The sequence below is a fragment of the Mytilus trossulus genome, chromosome 13 (assembly GCF_036588685.1).
Source record: "Mytilus trossulus isolate FHL-02 chromosome 13, PNRI_Mtr1.1.1.hap1, whole genome shotgun sequence".
Lineage (NCBI taxonomy): Eukaryota > Metazoa > Mollusca > Bivalvia > Mytilida > Mytilidae > Mytilus > Mytilus trossulus.
In genome coordinates this window covers 13478468-13498391 of record NC_086385.1, presented here as the reverse complement: position 1 = coordinate 13498391, position 19924 = coordinate 13478468, and the positions used below count along the sequence as shown (strand labels likewise).

At 31.2% G+C, this 19924-nt stretch overlaps 1 protein-coding gene across 1 annotated transcript; it reads right to left on the bottom strand.

Moving 5' to 3' along the window:
• Positions 1-5199: 5199 nt before the first annotated feature.
• LOC134694601 (uncharacterized) lies at positions 5200-8785 on the bottom strand. The gene is made up of 2 exons (XM_063555633.1): positions 8709-8785; positions 5200-7537 (listed from the first exon to the last, which is right to left on the bottom strand). Exon 2 carries the CDS (start codon positions 7510-7512, stop codon positions 5488-5490), a length of 2025 nt encoding a protein of 674 aa, XP_063411703.1. The 5' UTR covers positions 7513-7537; positions 8709-8785; the 3' UTR covers positions 5200-5487.
• Positions 8786-19924: the final 11139 nt, after the last annotated feature.

The window sequence follows — 19924 nt, the reverse complement described above, 5'->3', positions numbered from 1 at the left end:
CATCTTAATATCTTCATTCATTGTATATAATTTGGTTTAAAACTTAATTTTGATTTGTCTGGGATATGATACACCAAGTTTAGGTGAAACAATAAACTTGACAGATCCACAAAAAAGATACATACGCATAAACTATAGCCTCTCAAGATCATCTGAAGATGACGCATTAAACGAATTACCTGACCGAGCAAGACCCTCGTGGGTAGTCAAGGTAGTTTAAAACCACAAATATCAAAAAGATTTACTTATTTACGACATTATCCTTCTACCAAATGATTGTCCAGAGGTTACGAGTTGTGCAAAAATACAAATGACAATGTTGTATGATTAGGACCATTGCAACACAACATAAAAGGTTATGATTTCATCATGATATCGATCGCAAAAAATTGTTACCATGACCGATTGAAATGCAATACAATGCATGGAACACAGAAAAATGCATATGTGAACATGTTATACTCTTTTTTGGAAATTATATTAATTATTCTTTTTGTTCTAGGAAAAATGCATAAGGCAATCAACCACCTTCATTCTAATTTAGAAGTATCTTTATCATCAACTGCACTTGGAAACAGCAGCTTTAATTTACCGGCCTTCGTAATAACTGAACGCGCTATTTATTTGTTAGACTTAGCATATACAGTTGTGAAAAAATGTATATGCTGAAATTGTTTCTGTTGTGTTATATTTGCGCAAGTGTTGAAAGGTGTACATATATGTGATAACCAGCATTTTTCTCCTCCAGCAGTTAAATCCATATCGAAAAAAGCGTCATTTAGGCTGTGTGTAGTCTGAAATACGCAACAAAGAAAGGTAGAGTTTTTATTTTATTGCCGAGGTTATCACCAAGTGAGTAGTCAGCACTTCTGAATTGACATGAATTATCATTGATTTGGTCATAATTATAAATTAACTGTTTGTGAATTACTATGGCTTTTCTCCCGCAGGAATAGACCACCTTAGTTGTATTTGGCAAATCTTTTAGGAATTTTTGGTCACCAATGCTCTTCAACTTCGTACTTTATTTGGCCTTTTTTTATCTTTTTTTATTCGAGCGTCACTGATAAGCCTTTTTTAGACGAAGCGCGCGTCTGGCAAAAATTTCAATACTAGTATCTATGATGAGTTTATGTTCATGTTTACTATACACTATCAAACCCTTCAACGGCTTGCAATTACTTTTTAAGTTGGCCTCCTACAAGCAATTTGTTTTCATTTTAAGAATTATTAATGAAATAATAAATATTAAAAAGTAAGAGAAAAAATAATAGAATCCGGATGCGTTTATTTCCTTGTTTTAGAGGGAATGTGTATCCACACTCTGTTCTAATAGTTACAGTGTACTCCTTCCTACATGCTGAAAAAAGTATGAACCGGTGTGGTATCATGATAATTCTGATATTTCTGATATTTCTGATATTTCTAGTATTTCTGACATTTTAAATAGCATTTAGTAATTTACAAACAACATCGCACCATGCCAAACCGACATCGCAATCAGAATATGTAAGTAATTTAATATAAATCAACATATCTGTATACTATTTAACTGTTATGCATTTCATAATGCATTAATGGAACTGTTCTTTTGAATTCTTAAAAGTATACATGGGGTACATATATATACACGTTTTGAAATTGGCTTACGTTCCACTTATTCAATTATATTACCTTTAAAAATGAAAATGATTTCTGGTGAGAATATACATTATAAAACATTTTAAAAGTGAAGATATGCTATCGTCAATGTATGTGCAAATTAATTGACATGTTTTCTGTACGCGTGTGGCAACTGTAGACAATTCCTTTTAGTGTTCGTTATTATTGATAAAAAACTGATTAAATAACTACAAGTAAAAGAATGATCAAATATGAAAAAAAGAAAATAAAGCTTAACATCAACAAATATGGAAATAATATATCAGGTCCAACATACAGTTGTGACAAACAGAGTCATCCGCAATCATCACCAGCTTTTCTAAAAACAAAATATATGCTAACAGGAATAGATTGTCAGTCGTGGTGCGTTTACTGGTAGTTTGTTTTCTTCATCTTTTACAATTAACGTACGCGTCTTTCTATTTTAGATATGTTGGAATCAATCAAACAAAATGTTGCCCTTATTGTAAGATAGTGCAATCAAAGGAATGTATATCTTCAAACAGTGTAGGTATATATCTTAAGCTATAAAACATCGAATCCAACAGACCAATGCTTTATAATTGTACCTATTTTCTATCAAATATTTTGCAATGTGTTCGCCAAATTGATAGTTGTTTTATTTTATTAAGATTTTTCTTTTGGTGTCATTTTATTCAAAATTCTGGTCTGTACTTGTTTCAGAGTTTAATAACTTACTACAAAAATAACCTCATCCACAGATGACTGCGTAACATGGATGTTATTACAAAAAATTCAAAGAAGGCAATGGATATATGTTGTATATCATAATTGCAGCAACAACTTTTCTTCGTCGTGGAAAACAATAGTTTATACACTTCCTGAATACAAAGAGTTTATGCTGATTAAAAAGTTAGACAAATAAAGGCAGCGGTATACTACTGTTGCCTTTATTTGTCTAACTAAAATCGGGGTAACAAACTAAAACCGAGGGAAACGCATTAAATATATGAATGGAACAACGACACAACACTAAAATGTAACGCACATAGAAACGGACCAAGCATCAGACAAAAATCCCACGAGAATAACAAACATAACATCAAAACCAAAGACATGAATTCTACCTTAAAAAATAACGATTTTCCTCACTATTGGATGTATTCGATACGAGTTTGAATAGTCTATGGTTAGCAATGTCCATGATAATTGCAACTTATCTATACAAAACAAAACGAGAAGCAGTCACGGAAGTATTTTGGCATCTTAAAATAGCAAAGAAAGTTTTGACAACGGAATTGAGTATACTTTAGCTGTAAAATGATTAGAGGCGGATTTAGGGGAAGGGGCAGGGAGCCCCCCTTTTTGGGAAAAGAATTGGTTGCTTATATAGGGAATCATTGAAGTCTGACTGGAGCGGGCCCCCTCTTAGGTCAGTAAGTTGACCCCCACTTATGTACATTTCTGGATCCGCCACTGATGATTAATTCCTAAAGGTTTTTGAACTGACATTAATAAACTATCAATTGTCGCGGTGTGTACAGCAGGTGGTCTATATTTTCTCTGACCATGACTTTTATTTCTTTGAGCAAAAGTATTAAATAATTGTAATGTATTGACGGTGCTACACCTGGGACTAGACAAAATACCTACACCACCAATTTTGTCATTACATCCATAGGGAATGGCTGTTCCCAACTCTCTTATCCAAAAGTCTTATCTTTGTAAACGATATGGTGTACTCAATATGAGGTCCTTTGTTGGATGATATATTTTCACTATTATCTGGACCTTCATTGAAACAATAGAATGGTCAGGATGATTGAAATGTTTATAGAGAAATGTGTTGTTATTATGATCAGTTACATTAGACCGATGATCATTCATCCTAAAATTGAATCTTTGTCGAGTTTCCCCGACGTAGATTAATCCACAAAGAGTACATTCAATACCGTATACAATATTTGAAGCGGTGCAATTCAAATCCTCATGACTATGTGTATTGTATTGCAATTTGAAATACTTTGCTGTTAAGTAGGGATGAAACTAGCGTTTAATTGAGTTGATCGGGGCAAAGGTACTTCAATTTTTCTTTTGAAAGGAGAAAGTATGATAAGACTGTTAAGCACTAATATTTGAAAAGTAAAAGGCATTATAGATCAGATAAATAGCACTTCACGTGTTTATGATGAATGATGTGGGAATGTGTTTATGATATACATATTTGTGTTTGAGCCGTAATCATCTAAATCCCAACAGTGCAATTACCTATTAACACTAGCAGTCATATCAAATATGTATTGGCGGTTTAGTACATAACCAACGTTTTGATTGATTGATTTACTGACCCAAAAACGTTTAAATAGAATAGTAGACTGGTTCAGTCATATTGTTACAACAGTTGACAAGAAATGTGTTTGTGTGCTGAAAAGTATTTGACTGGTATAGCAGATTTCAGCATAACTAATAAGTTGTTTTGTAAACCTTCTTTTTATAAGTGTTTGGGTCAGTAAATCAATCAATCAAAACACAGGTTGTAAATGTTTTAAACATTTTGTTTTGTTTTGCATAAGTCATGATCAATCGTCAACCTACCAGACTTTTCCAGTTAACCTTCGTTCCTCTTAGCCAACCTTCTATGGTATAGTATTAAATAAAATCAGTAACGGAAGGTTAACGAGTTTTAGCTTCTACCGAATTAAGAAATGATCTTATGAAAAACATTCACATCCCATATCGATTTTTTTCAACTGTGTTTAAATATGTATGTTTTCAGTCATTTATAACACAGGTCTCACAAACATCTTTGTCACCGCCATGTTATGTATGTATGTGCCTATTTTAAGTTAGAAGTCTTTAATTCAGTGGTTGTCGTTTGTTGATGTGTTAATAATTATTTTTCGTTAATTTTTTGTACATAAAATTTACTGTTAGTTTTCTCGTTTGAAATGTTTACATTAAATTTTGTTATCTCAGAGAATTTTACAGCTGACTATGTGTTATGAGCTTTGCTCATTGTTGAAGGACGTTAAATGACATATAGGTGTTTTTGTTCTGTATAAGTTGGTTTCATTTGAAGAGTTGTCTAGTTGGCAATTATACTAGTATTTTATTTTTAATATATAATAACATATATCTTAAACAAAAAAAATCCTTCGGTTACTTTGTCAAAATGTATTATATTCGGTAGCATAAATCGATGGGCTTTAAATTAGTGCCTGGGTGTGCCTCAATTCTGTTTGAATTTTGTGTGAACATTTCTACTGAGACACATATTTACAAAGGTAAAAACAAATTTAGTGTTCGCAAGTTTGTAGTAAGCTCCGCCACTTTTTAAATGTGCACATTCTAGTCAGGGGCCAGTCATTAAGTGGTTGTCATTGGTTGCAACTGTAATATTTCAATGTCAATTAACCCTTAAGCAATTCATATGTTTTCTCTCTCCATTGTTTTCCAGTGTCTGAATATCGCGGTATGTATAAGATGTTTGGATTGTGCTCTCATTGAATCCAATATCGCTTAAGCATGCTAAATGTATATCAATTGTTATTGACGTACCAAATTGAAAAAAGGAAAGATTTTGACAGATTTTTTATTTAAGGAGAAAAAAAAATTCACACAGGTGTAAAAAGGCATTGTTTATTCTAGAATTAAATGCTGATGCATTTGTATTTTCCTTTACAGACTAAGCATGTTAATGTGTACGTTTTTGATACTATCATTCGTTTATCGGAACATATGTTTTGGTTGGTTTTGGATATTCCGCATTCCTTTCATTTCAAATAAAAATGATATTTGAATAATGCATCGGTTCATCAGTCTATAAAATATTGCTTTTCATTCATATCCAATCACTTCCCTTTCTCAAAACATTTTATTTAATGTCGAGAAAATGTGTTTAGTATCAGAAGAGGACAAGATCGGAAGCATTCTCTGATAAGTGCTATAGTTTTCGTTACTACCGACAAGTTGTTGTGCTTTGAATAAACAAAAATAGTCTGCTAAAATGGTCAATATATCTGAATCGATTGAGTTTTCCACAACTTCTTTCAATAACTGGAGAGCAATGGTGATTCCCCGAGTATTATCTATTCTATAAGCATATAAAAAAGTAAGGTAATGATGATACACTATTGGACTTCCAATGCAAAAATCCTCATTGGTAATTGTTAAATCTTTATGAAACACAAAACCATTCTCGTTCTTATTGTTCTTAGATATCGCAACAGATTTTGAGAATGAAGTTCTCAAACGTTTGAGAAAAAACTTACTTCGAATTATCATTTTCTTAGACCGACTTTCATCAAGTGTAGGTAAGTTCCACCAAGTCAAATGAATTAAATCCCGAGAAAAAAACTCCTTTGAGATTTGAAGAACATTAACCATCTTACGATATTCCTCAGAAGAGTAGAAAAATACCGCGAGCAGTAACCAGCCTGATACGGCATCGCTTTGTCTACTTAACAATAAATGGAATAAGCATTGTTGATATTTTGAGTAGTAATGCTTGTTTTTATTGCAGTTTGAAACAGAAACGCCTGGAAGCATGTTGATAGACAAAGCTTTACTTCTACTGTAGTCTAGAAACGCAATGGCGTATGTATTTTTTAGTGATGTTGGAAACTTCTCATTCCGAATTCTGGAGAGGAAGAAATTCAGCGATCTATCTATAATAAATGCAAGGTGCGTAATATCGATGATGCTTTGTGTCATAAAATTTTTATCGAAACCAGACAAACTTTGACATGGATTCGAAATGTCGCCTAAGATAGAAGTACGTAGTAATCCAGAAAGTGACTTTGATGAGGAAGTTAATATTAAGATGCCACCTTTATGAATTTTTCCAATAAAAACCTCAAGTTGTGTTCGAACTCCTTCTGGAAATCTTCCCTCGATTAAGTTATGTTCAGGTATAAAATAATTTGGAATATAATTACACGTTATAAAGTATTGCAGTCTTTGAATGCAAAATGAAAAACAACGCATCAAGTTTTCTGGTCTCCAATAAGAGAGACTAAGTTCTTCTATGACCCAAAATAGAACCGTTTTAATAAAATATGAACACAATACTTTGTGAAAAATATGTACACTGTCAATTATTTCTTTCATTACAATTTTCAACAAGGTATAGCATAACAGCTGACAATGGTTGAACGAATGAATTAATAATTTTTCAACCAGTGAAAACGAAAGTCGCCATTCGAAGCAGTTCTCAATATTAGCATTTGATTTACTTCCAACAGGTACTAATAGTACGCCTTCATTGATTGACGCTGTAATCAAATTTTCTGATGGCCAATTAGAAATTCTACTTCGGACTATCCATTTTTTTGCAACGGAAGGCCATTCATGACAAGGATAGCATAGAACAAAATCAGCTTCCACTATTCCTCGAAATGAAACTGATACACTGGGGCCTTGAATTTTCAAAACATTACGCCAAATGCGCATTAGATATTCATCTTCTTCAACCTCACGTGCGCATTGTTCCTTTATATACTTATTTGTCAAGAGAAAGCCATTAAAAGTGTTTGTTACGTTTATGCAGTTTGAAAATCCTTTCGGAACCTTTATCAAAGCGAATCCTATCGAAGCATTTTCGGTATGAAGGAGAAACGGATCCTTGTCCCCATCTGGCACATTTTCATAGACTACAATTTCATTAGAAAGAAGCATCAGATCTAGGTCACTACCAGGGAGGTCAAGGCCCTCTGCCTTACTGCCACTGGTGATTAATCTGATATCTGCATTCTGCATACAATCATCAAAGCATTTGTATGTGTATCGTCTACAATTTACGATCGTCTTAGATCCAAACTTATCAGAAAGATAATGATACAGTTGGCATGAGTTGTGAGTCAATGATTGTATATCATTATGATTATCCATGTTTTATAAAAAAAACTACACAGATCTAAAATAAACAAAAGCAATGTTTTAAATACATGTGATGGGTAAAACTACGGTGATAATTACGTAATAAATAAATTCATTATAGGTATAAGGACCTAATTTTGTGTATACGCCAGACGCGCGCTTTGTCTACAATTGACTCATCAGTGAAGGTCGAATCCAAAGCAGTTAAAAAGGCCAAATAAAGTACGAAGTAAAAAAGTATTGAGGACAAAAATTCCAAAATTCCTAAAAAAAACCTGTTCACACGCAGAATATCATGTGTTGGGATAAACGTTACCTAAAATGGTCAATGCACATGTCTTTTGTTTACAAGGCCACTATGTTACGTATAGGTGAAGTAAATGGACGTAGCAGTAGTGGATATGTACGCATCAGTGATTAAAATACGCTATATAATTTGGAATGTATCTCCCTCATGCAAAGCTCTGATTTCTTTCACTGATTTGGCTAAACTTTTTGGACCTTTTGAATTATAGCTCTTCATCTTTTATATAAGCTTTGGATTTCAAATATTTTGGCCACGAGCATCACTGAAGAGACATGTATTGTCGAAATGCGCATCTGGTGCAAGAAAATTGGTACCGTTAATTTTATTGTATACTCAAAATGAATTTTTCAAGTGCGTTAAACAAAATTGTTGATCCAAAGGATATTGCTTAAGTTAAAGTTAACGTTTACGGTAAAGTAAATATGGTACTAACTAATACATTTACATCAGATATCAAGATCGGAAAAATGTACGCCAGACGTGTTTTACGTCTATAAAAGTCAATGACGCTAGAAAATAAGGTTCTCAGTCGTATAGGAAAAAGAATAGGAATAAGAATAGCTTTTTGTGTCAATCAAGACGCCCATAAACAGCAAAACAATTATTAAAAATTATGATATATACCCATGATACATGTGATTAACATTGATTTTGTTAATAACAGTGATGAAAAAAAAACATTCGTTATGATCTATAAAGACTAAACATTGTAACGTATATTAATTGAGCATTGCAAAAGAATCTCCACATCTAACAAAATCACTTGTTTGTCTGCTTCAATATCAGGCACAGTGATTCAATTTAATGTTATGCTCGGTAAAGACCGAATATATTTTTTTTTACCATCTTTAAAGTTAATTTTGCAACTTGAAATACATTTCGAATTATAATTATACCATACCTGCCTTTTTAGTGAATGATGAAATTATATCTAACAGCAACTGTTTGTTTGCGATTTGTCTATTCTACAGTGTTAAATTCTAAAATGTAACAAAACTGACATACATTCTAACGATATGTATACGTAATATTACCCAGGAAGTTCCAAAACACGACACGTGGATATCTAAATGCGTATTAAATCAAATTTACATAATGACGCAATGATTATTTTATACCTAAACAAAGTTTAACAATAAATGAAATTTAAAGTGAAATTTTAAAGGTAGTCCAAATCTTCCTTACAATCCGTACACACTTACAACACATGATCTAAGAGGAAGTGTTAAAACTGTTTACTTAATCTATTACACTCTCTGATGACTTCATCGGTCAAATAAAGTAACAAAGATATATTTCTGTCAGTGTCGATTATTTCTTTATCGACAATTTGGGATCTTAAGGAATATAAAAAAGAATATTTGTACTTAACATTTTTATAAGATATTTTTTTGGTAGAAATTATAGCTGCGTTAAAAATAACGTTCCTCAGAAGCCTCTTACTATTTTTTTTTGTTTCTGACATTAAGGTTATCATGTAATCGAGTATATAAATGAACAACGAATGCAAATTATTGAACCAGATTTTTTTAAAACCTATAATGTAAGAATAAATATATTTTTGGAAATGTGTACTGAAATTACTTAATTGTACTGAGAAAAAAAAGTACAAAATTAATGGTTGCCAAAATATGCAATCTTTATATTTTAACTTTGCCTTATTTGTTTACATACGTTCATGTAGTATTACAATTCTTATATTGACTACAAAAAACATGATTTTGTTTTTTCTGCGACTGACTTTTATACATCATGATAGCCAACAATAGTATATTGCTGTTCAATAGTGATATAAATCGATTGAGAGTTAACTAATCCAAGTTACAAAATAAAACCAATGGAAATACATTAAATATAATAATTATAGAAAAACAACAGAACAACATAAGCATTGAAGTGCAACAAAACTTACGGCAATACAACATACATAGAAACGAACTACATTGTATTTCACAACAAGTGCCCTATTCCTGTCTTGATACAGGACATTTTGATAAAAAAAACATTGTGGACTGAACCTGGTTTTTATAACTAACCTCCAAGGTTGAAAATATCGCTTAAATTACATTATTACCTGACGGTGTACAGTACAAATAAATGTAAAACACTCATGACAGGGAAATACATAAAAACAATATACAATAGTACATTTCGACACGTAAATCACAATTATTTTACGACGATTCACAAAAACAGCATTATAGAATTACAAAATGTGCGTCACACAAATGAATGTATAAACACCATAAAAAGTTACGTCACAGTTATTTCCTAAAAATTAATATAAAATCGAGTTTATTCTTGTAATGGTGTCATTTGATATGTCGCTTAACATTTTGGACGAGTATTAGGAAATTAATTGTATAACAATCAAGATTACATATTAGTTACGTTAGCGCGTCACTGTTTTTATATTGTTGTGGTGAGTACCGTTGATGTACTGTGGATTCAATTATTTTCGTGTGTACTAAATTCACGGATCAAGAAAAATCTGCATTTTCGTGGATATTTAAGTTCATGGTTTCGACAAATTCAGCATACATTCCTTCAAGAAATTGTGATTTGTTGAACATTTAATTTCGTGGTTCCCTTTACCCACAAAATCCATGAAAATTATTATCCAATTAGGTTATTGTTGTTCTGCAGTTTGTATAGTTTGTAAACAAAATTATTATTTGTTTGTGCGTTTCTCTAAGATGAATTTGTTTGTGTGGGTGTGTGGGTGTGTGTGTATGTCTGTAATTTTGTAACGAAGTCAGCGATGTATTACAACATTATCATAAAGCAGGAGGCTTGGCTAGCCATGTAACCATGTCCAACCCATCATTTTATATTACAATGTCCTGTACCAAGTCAGAAATATAGCAGTTGTTTTCAAATAGTTCGTTTCTATCTGTGTTCATTGGCGTTTGTTTTGTTGTTCTTTAGTGTTTCTTAAGTTTCTTTGTTGTTTTCTTTAAGTTAATGTTTTTCTCTCGGTTTGGGTTTGTAGCCTGAATTGTTGTCATCTCTTTGGATTTGTGACTTTTGAACAACGGAATACTACAGTGGCTTTTATTTGAGACAATTACAAGAATAGGAATATCAAATATATCAAACTGTGTATAAAATAAATAAACCATGTGCATAGATTTGCTTTACACTAAAATGCAAATGTATAAAAAAGGGAAAATACCAATTGAAATCAAACTACAAACGAAAAGACATAAAACTATGCCCTATGTGTTGGAAGTACAAATACCGAGACACATTGAATTCGAATAGCATTCGAATTCACGCTCAGCCAAAAAAAATCATATTCGGGAATAGGTCACGTTCAGTACTTTAAAGATTAGACGGCGTAGACGGTAAACCACAATATAAGACGTGATAAAAGTGTCATCAGTTAGTTTAGACATACACACATTGCAATGATCAATCAATTTGTGATGGTGTTCATAAAACCTAAACAGTGTCAATTTTATTTTGTTATCCTCATAACTTTGCTGGAACAGTTTCTGCGTAAGAAGCATACTTCTGTATATGTGAGGTTCGTATAGTGTTAACATGCACGTGCATACTGTATGACCTGATATACTTTAACTCAATACGATAAGGCAGATGGTATGTTACTGTTGTGAATTGGGAAGTTCATAATTGAGAACTTGAAATCGTCTTGTTTGTCATAGACTTTAGTGTGACATGTGTGATGTCACCCATCTGTTAGATATTTAGGAAGATATCATTATTTGACCAAGCAAGACTTCTATGATAAGAAGTATCCTTTGTAGATTAGTTCTGTCAATGGTATAAAAAAAGAAATTTCGATGAAACTTTTTTCACAGTTACAGATAATCTCTGTGTGTTAGGTCACATGTCTCAGATATGAACCATATTGAACCTGCTAAAATGTTTTGTATTATTTTTACATATATAAGTCAACGTTTTATTATCAAATCTCGTAACATGGTTTTATTTTAGATAATATCAGTACCTGTGAAATCTGTTAATTATAATTTCAATAGCATTTCTCTTTTATCAAGCGCGTTTAAAAAATAACAGATTCAAAGCTTACAAAAAAAACCCAGATCCGAAGCTTATTTCTAACGTAAACGTCATAATGAAAACATTCTTTGCAGACGTTCATTTCGGCTACAAAAGAATGCCTACATTTCCTTGGTAGTGAATGATGTAATTTATTTAAACAACAATGCTTTTTTTAATTCGTCCACTAGTCTTCACAGTTAATTTTAATAAGGTAATAAAAGTAATAAAACTCTTATGATAAAAATACGCAATATTAACTTGGAAGTTTTCCAAAGCCACTTGAATATTTTAATGCGTATTTAATCGAATTCACTTTATGACGCAATTTGTATTCTATAGCGAAACTAACCTTATCAGTCAATGAAGTTGAAGGTGAAATAGTAAATCTTCCTAACAACCCGATAACGGTTCCGTACACACTTTCATCACATGATTCACGAGGAAATGTTTTTTTTTTTGTTTTCTTCAATAACTAAAGCTAATACACTTCCTGTTGACTTAAGCTGTCATATTTAGTAAACATATGACAGATTCATGCCGGGTAACTCTACTTTAATATTTGGGGCCTGGACTGAATCGGATGTGTCTATTCTGTGTTGGTCTAAGCATTATGTATTCGGTTTAGTTTTCTGTAATTAGTCAATGCTTCAGTTTCATTATGTATATCTGTTCTATATTCATTTGATAAAATTAACTGTTTGAAATAGCTTTAATTGTTCTAAATAATAAGGATGTTCTTATCGTAGCCGTATTTGACCCAAGCATTTTCAACTGTTGATCTTCAGTGCTGTACAACTTTGTACCCTTTTTTTTAATTTTCGATCTTATATATCAGGGCGTCTTGTATCGTCTAGTCTTGTGTGGACGAGGCGCGTTTTTGGCGTATTGAATTTTAAACCTAATGCTTTTTGTTTTCTATTAATCATGTGTTTCTTTGTCTAATATTTTCTCCTATTTATTTGTATTGTAATCCTGTTATATTATGTTGTCATTTCAATGTTATATTTATCATTGCCATTAAAGTGCGAGGTTTGGAATGCCACAAAACCAGGTTCAAACCACCATTTTTTCTTTTACAAATATATTGTACCAAGTCAGGAAGATGGCCATTGTTATATTATTGTTCGTTTCTGTGTGTGTTACATTTTAACGTTGCGTCGTTTGTTTTCTCTTATTTTTGAGTGTAAATTCACATTGCGATAAGACGTGTCACGGTACTTGTCTATCCCAAATTCATGTATTTGGTGTTGATGTTATATTTGTTATCGTTATTGGATTTTGTCTGATGCTTGGTCCGTTTCTGTGTTTGTTACATTTCAGTGTTGTGTCATTGTTCTCCTCTTATATTTAATGCGTTTTCCTCGGTTTACTTTGTTACCAGGATTTTGGTTTTTTTTGTCCATGGGTTTTATGAGTTCTGAATAGCGGTGTACTACTGTTGCCTTTATTTGGATCGTATGAAATAGAAAACGAGTTGTATAAGTGTGTAAACATTTTGATAATAAAGAAGTAGCTACGTAACAAAAAAAAACAGTACAAGGTCAATATCTGATTAAAATCAATGTGTGTGTGTGTTTGCCTTGAACACACAAAACTAAAGCTCATATGAAGAGCATGTACTAACTCGCTATTTCTGGAAGCTTCAAACAAAAAACTGACATTGGCCTTTTGGTGTAATCGATTTTTAAAAATAAATACACTTTATTGAACCAGATTTGTCAAAAGCAATAATGTGTGAATATATATACTGTTTTAAATGTGTTTATTCTAAAATATCAATTTAAAAATACTAAATGATTGTTAACACCATATATAAAGTATACTATATGTCTGACAAAACAAAAAAAAATATACAACCAATCAAAATATTAAGAGAAGAGAATAGAAATTATATTGAAACAAGAAACTTTTTAGGATTTAAGATTGGCAGGCCATTAAAGCAATTTAACGAACTGAATGTCTGATTTAAAAAAAATGATAAACATGATTTAATGAATGATGACTCTGAAAAATTATTTCTGACACAAATAATGGAATTGATGCTGTACGTTCATACGTAGTACAAGTTTGTCAATCTGTTTGTGTTCATATATATAGTGTTTATCAATTGTGATTACAGATTTGACTGTATTTTATACAACAGTAGTTTTCTTTTGGTGTGTTTATCTTTGTATTATATTAAACGTCTCTTTTGTTTTGGTTTTCAACTAAAACAAGTATATGTTTAATGATAGATATTTAAGATATTAGAAATCTAATTCTACAAGAACACTTAGAAAATAAAAATTAACTTCAACTGAATGATGTGATAAAATAGCATCCTATTTTACTAAAGATATATTTTGTAAAACACATATGAATTGCAAACGAGTATTTACAACATAGGAGAATTGAATCTCTTTGAATAATACACTAATGTATTTACAATTTAAAGCACTAAACATGTTATCTAGCTATTTTGTAAACAAAGCAACGTTTAAAACAATATGCAGGTGAAGACATAAATTATATCAGGATTAACGAAAATCTGTAATAACACAATTAACCATAATACATGTTATATACTATTGTTAACAAGGACCGAATAACGTACCGGTATTTTATTTATATATTAACAATAGTATATAAGATAATGGAATTTAGTTTAAAAGGGAAAACATCATGTATCTAAGACTTAAATGTCGATCGATACAAATATACTTTATGTTCTAATTCGCAACCTCAACCGAACATAAAGCGTTTATCAATATAATACAAAACTCTCAATTGGGAGTAGCCACTTGCAAAAGTCAAGTGCATTTTATTCAGATAATTATATACACGTAATTCCTTTAATACCAATGAGTATTATGAAAAATTAATTGTATGTCTCTGACTAGCACATCAATGTTTGCAACCCATCCTGGACTATCAACTTGTAAACACATGATTTTTTATAATTATTTATTTAGAAAAAAGCCTCTGGAACACTTGACTGCAATTACTTCAATGACTTAAATTACTTTAAAACCACCCGTGCATGAAATGCTACCTGCATTCCTTATATACCCAATCAAACAGACCTATCTATAGATAGCATACACACATGATCCTTATCAATCAAAACAAACTTGCATCGATAAATGTACAACTTTGATAAAAATAAATCTAATGTAGAAACGTCATTAAAAGTCAGATAATTACATGCCATTTTTCAATGTCGAAAGCATGGATTTTGTTCTGGGCTTCGATTTGCAAATTGCCATCTGTTCATCTACATGTTGCCATTTTCTTATTTATTATATCTGTAACTAGTTGTGATATTTATAGAAGTATAGAAATTGTTTCAAGGGGATATAACTCAAACAAGTGGATAGTTTCATATTCTACACAATGGCACATGGCTATACATCATTATGAGGTTCAGCGATGGCTTTCATTTCCACAATGATTTCCTTATCAATACACACTATTTGTTGAAGACATTTTCAAAATTAAGCATTTTATAACATTACTGAAATTTGAAACAAAATAATAGAATTGCCTGTTGAATTTCAAATAATCATCTAACACGTAAATCCGTGACATTATAATACTTTAAACAGATACAATGTATAAATAAATCATGAGAAGAACTTTCAGTAAATTAAATGAAGAAATTATAGCTGACGGATTTATCAGTGACTCTTCTCGCTTTTCTCGTTCTATTGACATAACTTTGACACAATGAACGATACAAAATGTATTGCACCATAATTTGTTTTAGTTCTTGAAATAGTTAAGTGTACTTTACATCGCGATTAAGTAACTAGTTTAAACATTTAATTAATTCAGCACTTCATTCTCTATCAACCTTGGATCAGTCTAAGCAAGAAGCGAATCGATGAAATATTTTCTTATATCAACGAGCGATATTGTCTTATATCAACGAGTTGCATTGTGGGAAATTTCAGACGAATGTTAGCATTTTTACGAAGAAAGGCAGATTTCATAACTCTCATCGTTCGGTCGGTTTTGTTGCATATCTGTGATGTAAGATTTCAAAGTTTTTGCGGATTTATTATAACCATTGTCATATCAATCAATTATATAATCTCAGATCTCACAATAGTTAACCATACTTGGATCACTAAAAATGACTATATGTGTGTTCTTTTCCACGTTCGATGTATTTCTTCTTCACTGTTTTGTTGAAAGAGTTTACAAGAAAATTCTTCATATCTTAACTTATTTTTGAAACAAAAACTTATTTGTATTCTATATCTCTGTCTCATTTATTTCCAACCCGTGAACGTGTAATAACCATGATAACGGTGATAACATTGAACAAAAGTTCAAATGCATGTAAAAGGTTAAGAATTACATACATTAAATAAAACTATTTTTTTCAATTTCCTTATCTCTTAGATATTTAGAAATAATGAAATTGTTGTAGGCTTGCAGATAAAATTATCTTTGCATGTTCCTACAAATATAATAATTTCCATTTAATTAAAATGTTGCACGGACCTGTTTTTGCGGGATCCTCGAGCCTAGGTCTAATGTGTTTAAACACGGCCACTATGCTCTTGATTTGTTGTTTGCGTACTCCTAAAGTCTAGACCACACCTGTTTGAACACGGCCACTATGCTTTTAATTCATTTTTCGCATATTCCTAGAGGCTAGGCCTCAAGTGTTTACACACGGCCACTAGGCTAAAATCATCTTTAAAATGAAACATATTATATCACTCGTACAAATTATTGTAAAATGTAAAATAACCATGAATAACAACATTACCCAAACACCTAGAAAAAATCAAAACAAAATTCCCTTACTGAATGGAAAGTAAACACAAACACATTCAACGAATTAAAAGCAACTGTTTCATTACACACTTTGTACAGACATGTTCTTATGTAGACAATATTTAAAACCTTAATTGTACATCAGTCACATAGAATTGTAAATATAAACGGCGATTTCATTTTGATTAGATTGTTCGACTACAAAACATTCAATTTTAAATGTGCTCATCCGATGAATTGTGTTAAGCAACGTAACAAAAGATCATATAGCTTAAAAAGCACATTTATTCTAATTCTTTGAGGAAAATTGTTTCCCAAACAGTTTGGTTGATTTTCTATCGATACAAAAGTCTTAGATTTACCTTCTCCATTTCTTTGTTCTAAATATTTCTAATACACTTGTTATTGACCTTTGTTCTCGTTACTGTCTCTCGAATGTTCTAAGACAATAACAATCAAAACCAAGGAGTAAACAAAGACTCACAAAACAAAACGACATTTACATCAACAGTTATAAATAACAATAAAGAAACAACCCGAACTCGGAGTGAAATCAGGTGCTCCGGAAGGGTAAGCATTTCCTGCACCGTCTACGGCACCCGTCGTGTTATTTCTTTGTTCAGTTCGATAATGATGGAAGGTTATTATGATTGAGGAAGAATATCAGATATGATTTCTGACACACTTTTGTCATAATGGCCAATCAGCTCATGATGGCGACCGTACAATTTCTTAAGTGATGACCTTAATTTGATTGATGCATTGCCCTGTCGTAGCAACTTTTGAGAAAGCAGTATTCCTCGTTCAACAAAATTAACGTACCTTGAGCTAGCTCTTAAGTAACGTATCAATTGAGACACATACAATGTATACTCCATATGCTGGTACCGCTGGGATGTAACAATTGTAGCGGATTTTTTGGGTGTGTGCGTACAATGTTTTTGAACGTAACATAAATGTTCATGCATATCAACATATGTAGATGAATAGTCAATCCACAAAAACTTATCATACCCATTCTGGCGCCTGAAAGGCAGACGGTCAAAGCCATGTTATGGAAATGAACAAGAAACACCATATAACCAACAGGATTTCGCTGATCATCAGACATTTTTGAAGAACTTAGATAAAGTAAAGGCAGTAAAAGCACAAACACACTGAACTCGGAGTAGAATTCAAAATGGAACGTTCCTAATAAAATGGCAAAAGACAAAAGATAAAACACATCAAACGAATGATAGATAGTTTATTTTCATAGTACAAAGGTTACAGAGAAGTTTACACAATTATACACATAATAACAAAAATACAAATGCATTAAAATGCATAAAATTTCGGATGAGATAACATATAAAAGAATATATATAAACAGTCAAATATGGAAATTGAAATTGTATAAAGAAACACTTTTGTCATAAGTATACTAGTCAACAAAAGAAACGATACACGACTTTGAAATAAAATATATCAAAAAGTGTTAAATATAAAACAAAATGAGATACGCTTTTTCAAAGAGCTTTCATTTGCAATGTATGCACATGTGATAATTAAAATCAAAACTTGTCGGAAAGTATCTAAATTCCGTGTAAATGATCAAAGGGTGCAAATTAGTTTTGCGGAAAGTTAAATAAAAAGTAGACACATAATTTTCTAAGCACTAAATAAAATTTCAAATTTGTTTAAAAATATTCAATATTCCTATCAAGTTATGTTTATGTTGTAACTAATTGGTTGAAATATTGTTTTTTTTTCATTTTTTGGGGAAAAAAGTGTTTTTTGAAATCTCAAAAAATGCATTTTTTTTTATTTTTTTCTCTCAAATCAATGCTTTAGATATGAAAACAACACACAGTAAATTTGGAACGTTTCGGATAAGTTTTAAGATTGATACCGCTTTTTGAATATCACTTTACACATACTGTCTATGATAATGTATACTTTTTAACGATTTCTTGTGGGACCGAACTTTGCCTAACAAATAAACAAAGAAACTGTATGATTTCTAAAAACAAATTGATGGCAAACACTGTCTTTACCTTTAAATGAGAGGTTGGCATCATTAGTTGGAACTTCTATTTTTAAAATTGTCGTTTTATGTAAATTTTGTAACAAAAAGAAAATCGCAAAAAAACGTCATGAAAGCAAAAAAAAAATTTTGTTTAACGGAATCATATTTCAATAATGATGAAGAATTACTACCTTCAATATTGGTCCAATGAACGGAAAACTTTTTCTTTAATTTGAAAAAAAGTCTTGTATCGTTTCTTTTGTTGACTAGTATATGATTAATAAATTATGGTTGTTAAGAAGGAGTGAGCTTAGTATTAAAAACATCGTTATATATTGACAACGATGTGTGAACAAACAGACAAAATCAGTTAAATTTTAAAAACAGGGGCACATAACCGTGTAAACATGCATCTGATCTGCAATTGTTATACATATAAAAGACATGTATTTTATTAAATTTTTTTCATGGACTTATATTAATGATCACATGTAGACATATATTTTTTTTCAAAAGTCTACTTTTGCCTAGAATGTTGGATAGTGAAAATGTATTTGTTCCATAGGCATGGCAGAGTTATTTTTTCTTTCTACTATTATTTATTGTATTTTATTTAAGTGTGGATTGTATGGTACATAGGTTCGTCTTCGTTGTTCCAGTTAATTGTCTTCTTAGACATCTAACTGAAGACTTTATATCAAACCGATGTTCAATATCAATAAATAACAACTGATTACACAGTTAGCTTTTTATGGCTATATTTTCAGAATATTGAATCTCATATTTCACAAAATTAGTGTTCATGTAAATAAATCGAAAAGAAACAAAATACTCTCTGTGTGTGGATGATTGTAAAATTGCGACTAGAAATGGGGAAAAGTTTAATTATTAACCATTTAAAGATTAAGATTTAAAAAGTATTTCAATAATTCATAAACGAGCATTATAACTAGATCAGCTAATTTACATTTTTTCACACTTATTGGCGTAACTTAGAAACGAAATCAAGAACTGCCAAGATACATATTATTATAAGAAAGCTTATGCCATATGAAAATGCTAAAAATATTAAGTTACTTGAATTGTGTCACTTAGGGCGAGAGAACAGAAATAGGATTCAGATATACTTGGATGGGGAGTTGTCTCATTGGCACTCCCACCACATCTTCCTATATCTATAAACAAATATCTAATTTCAATTGTTCGTTTGTTCATCTTATCTATCTAATTGTAACAAATTATCAATAACAATTTGTAAAACTAAAAATAAAGATTGTTTCAATTTAACCCATATGATCAAATAACATGTACAAAAA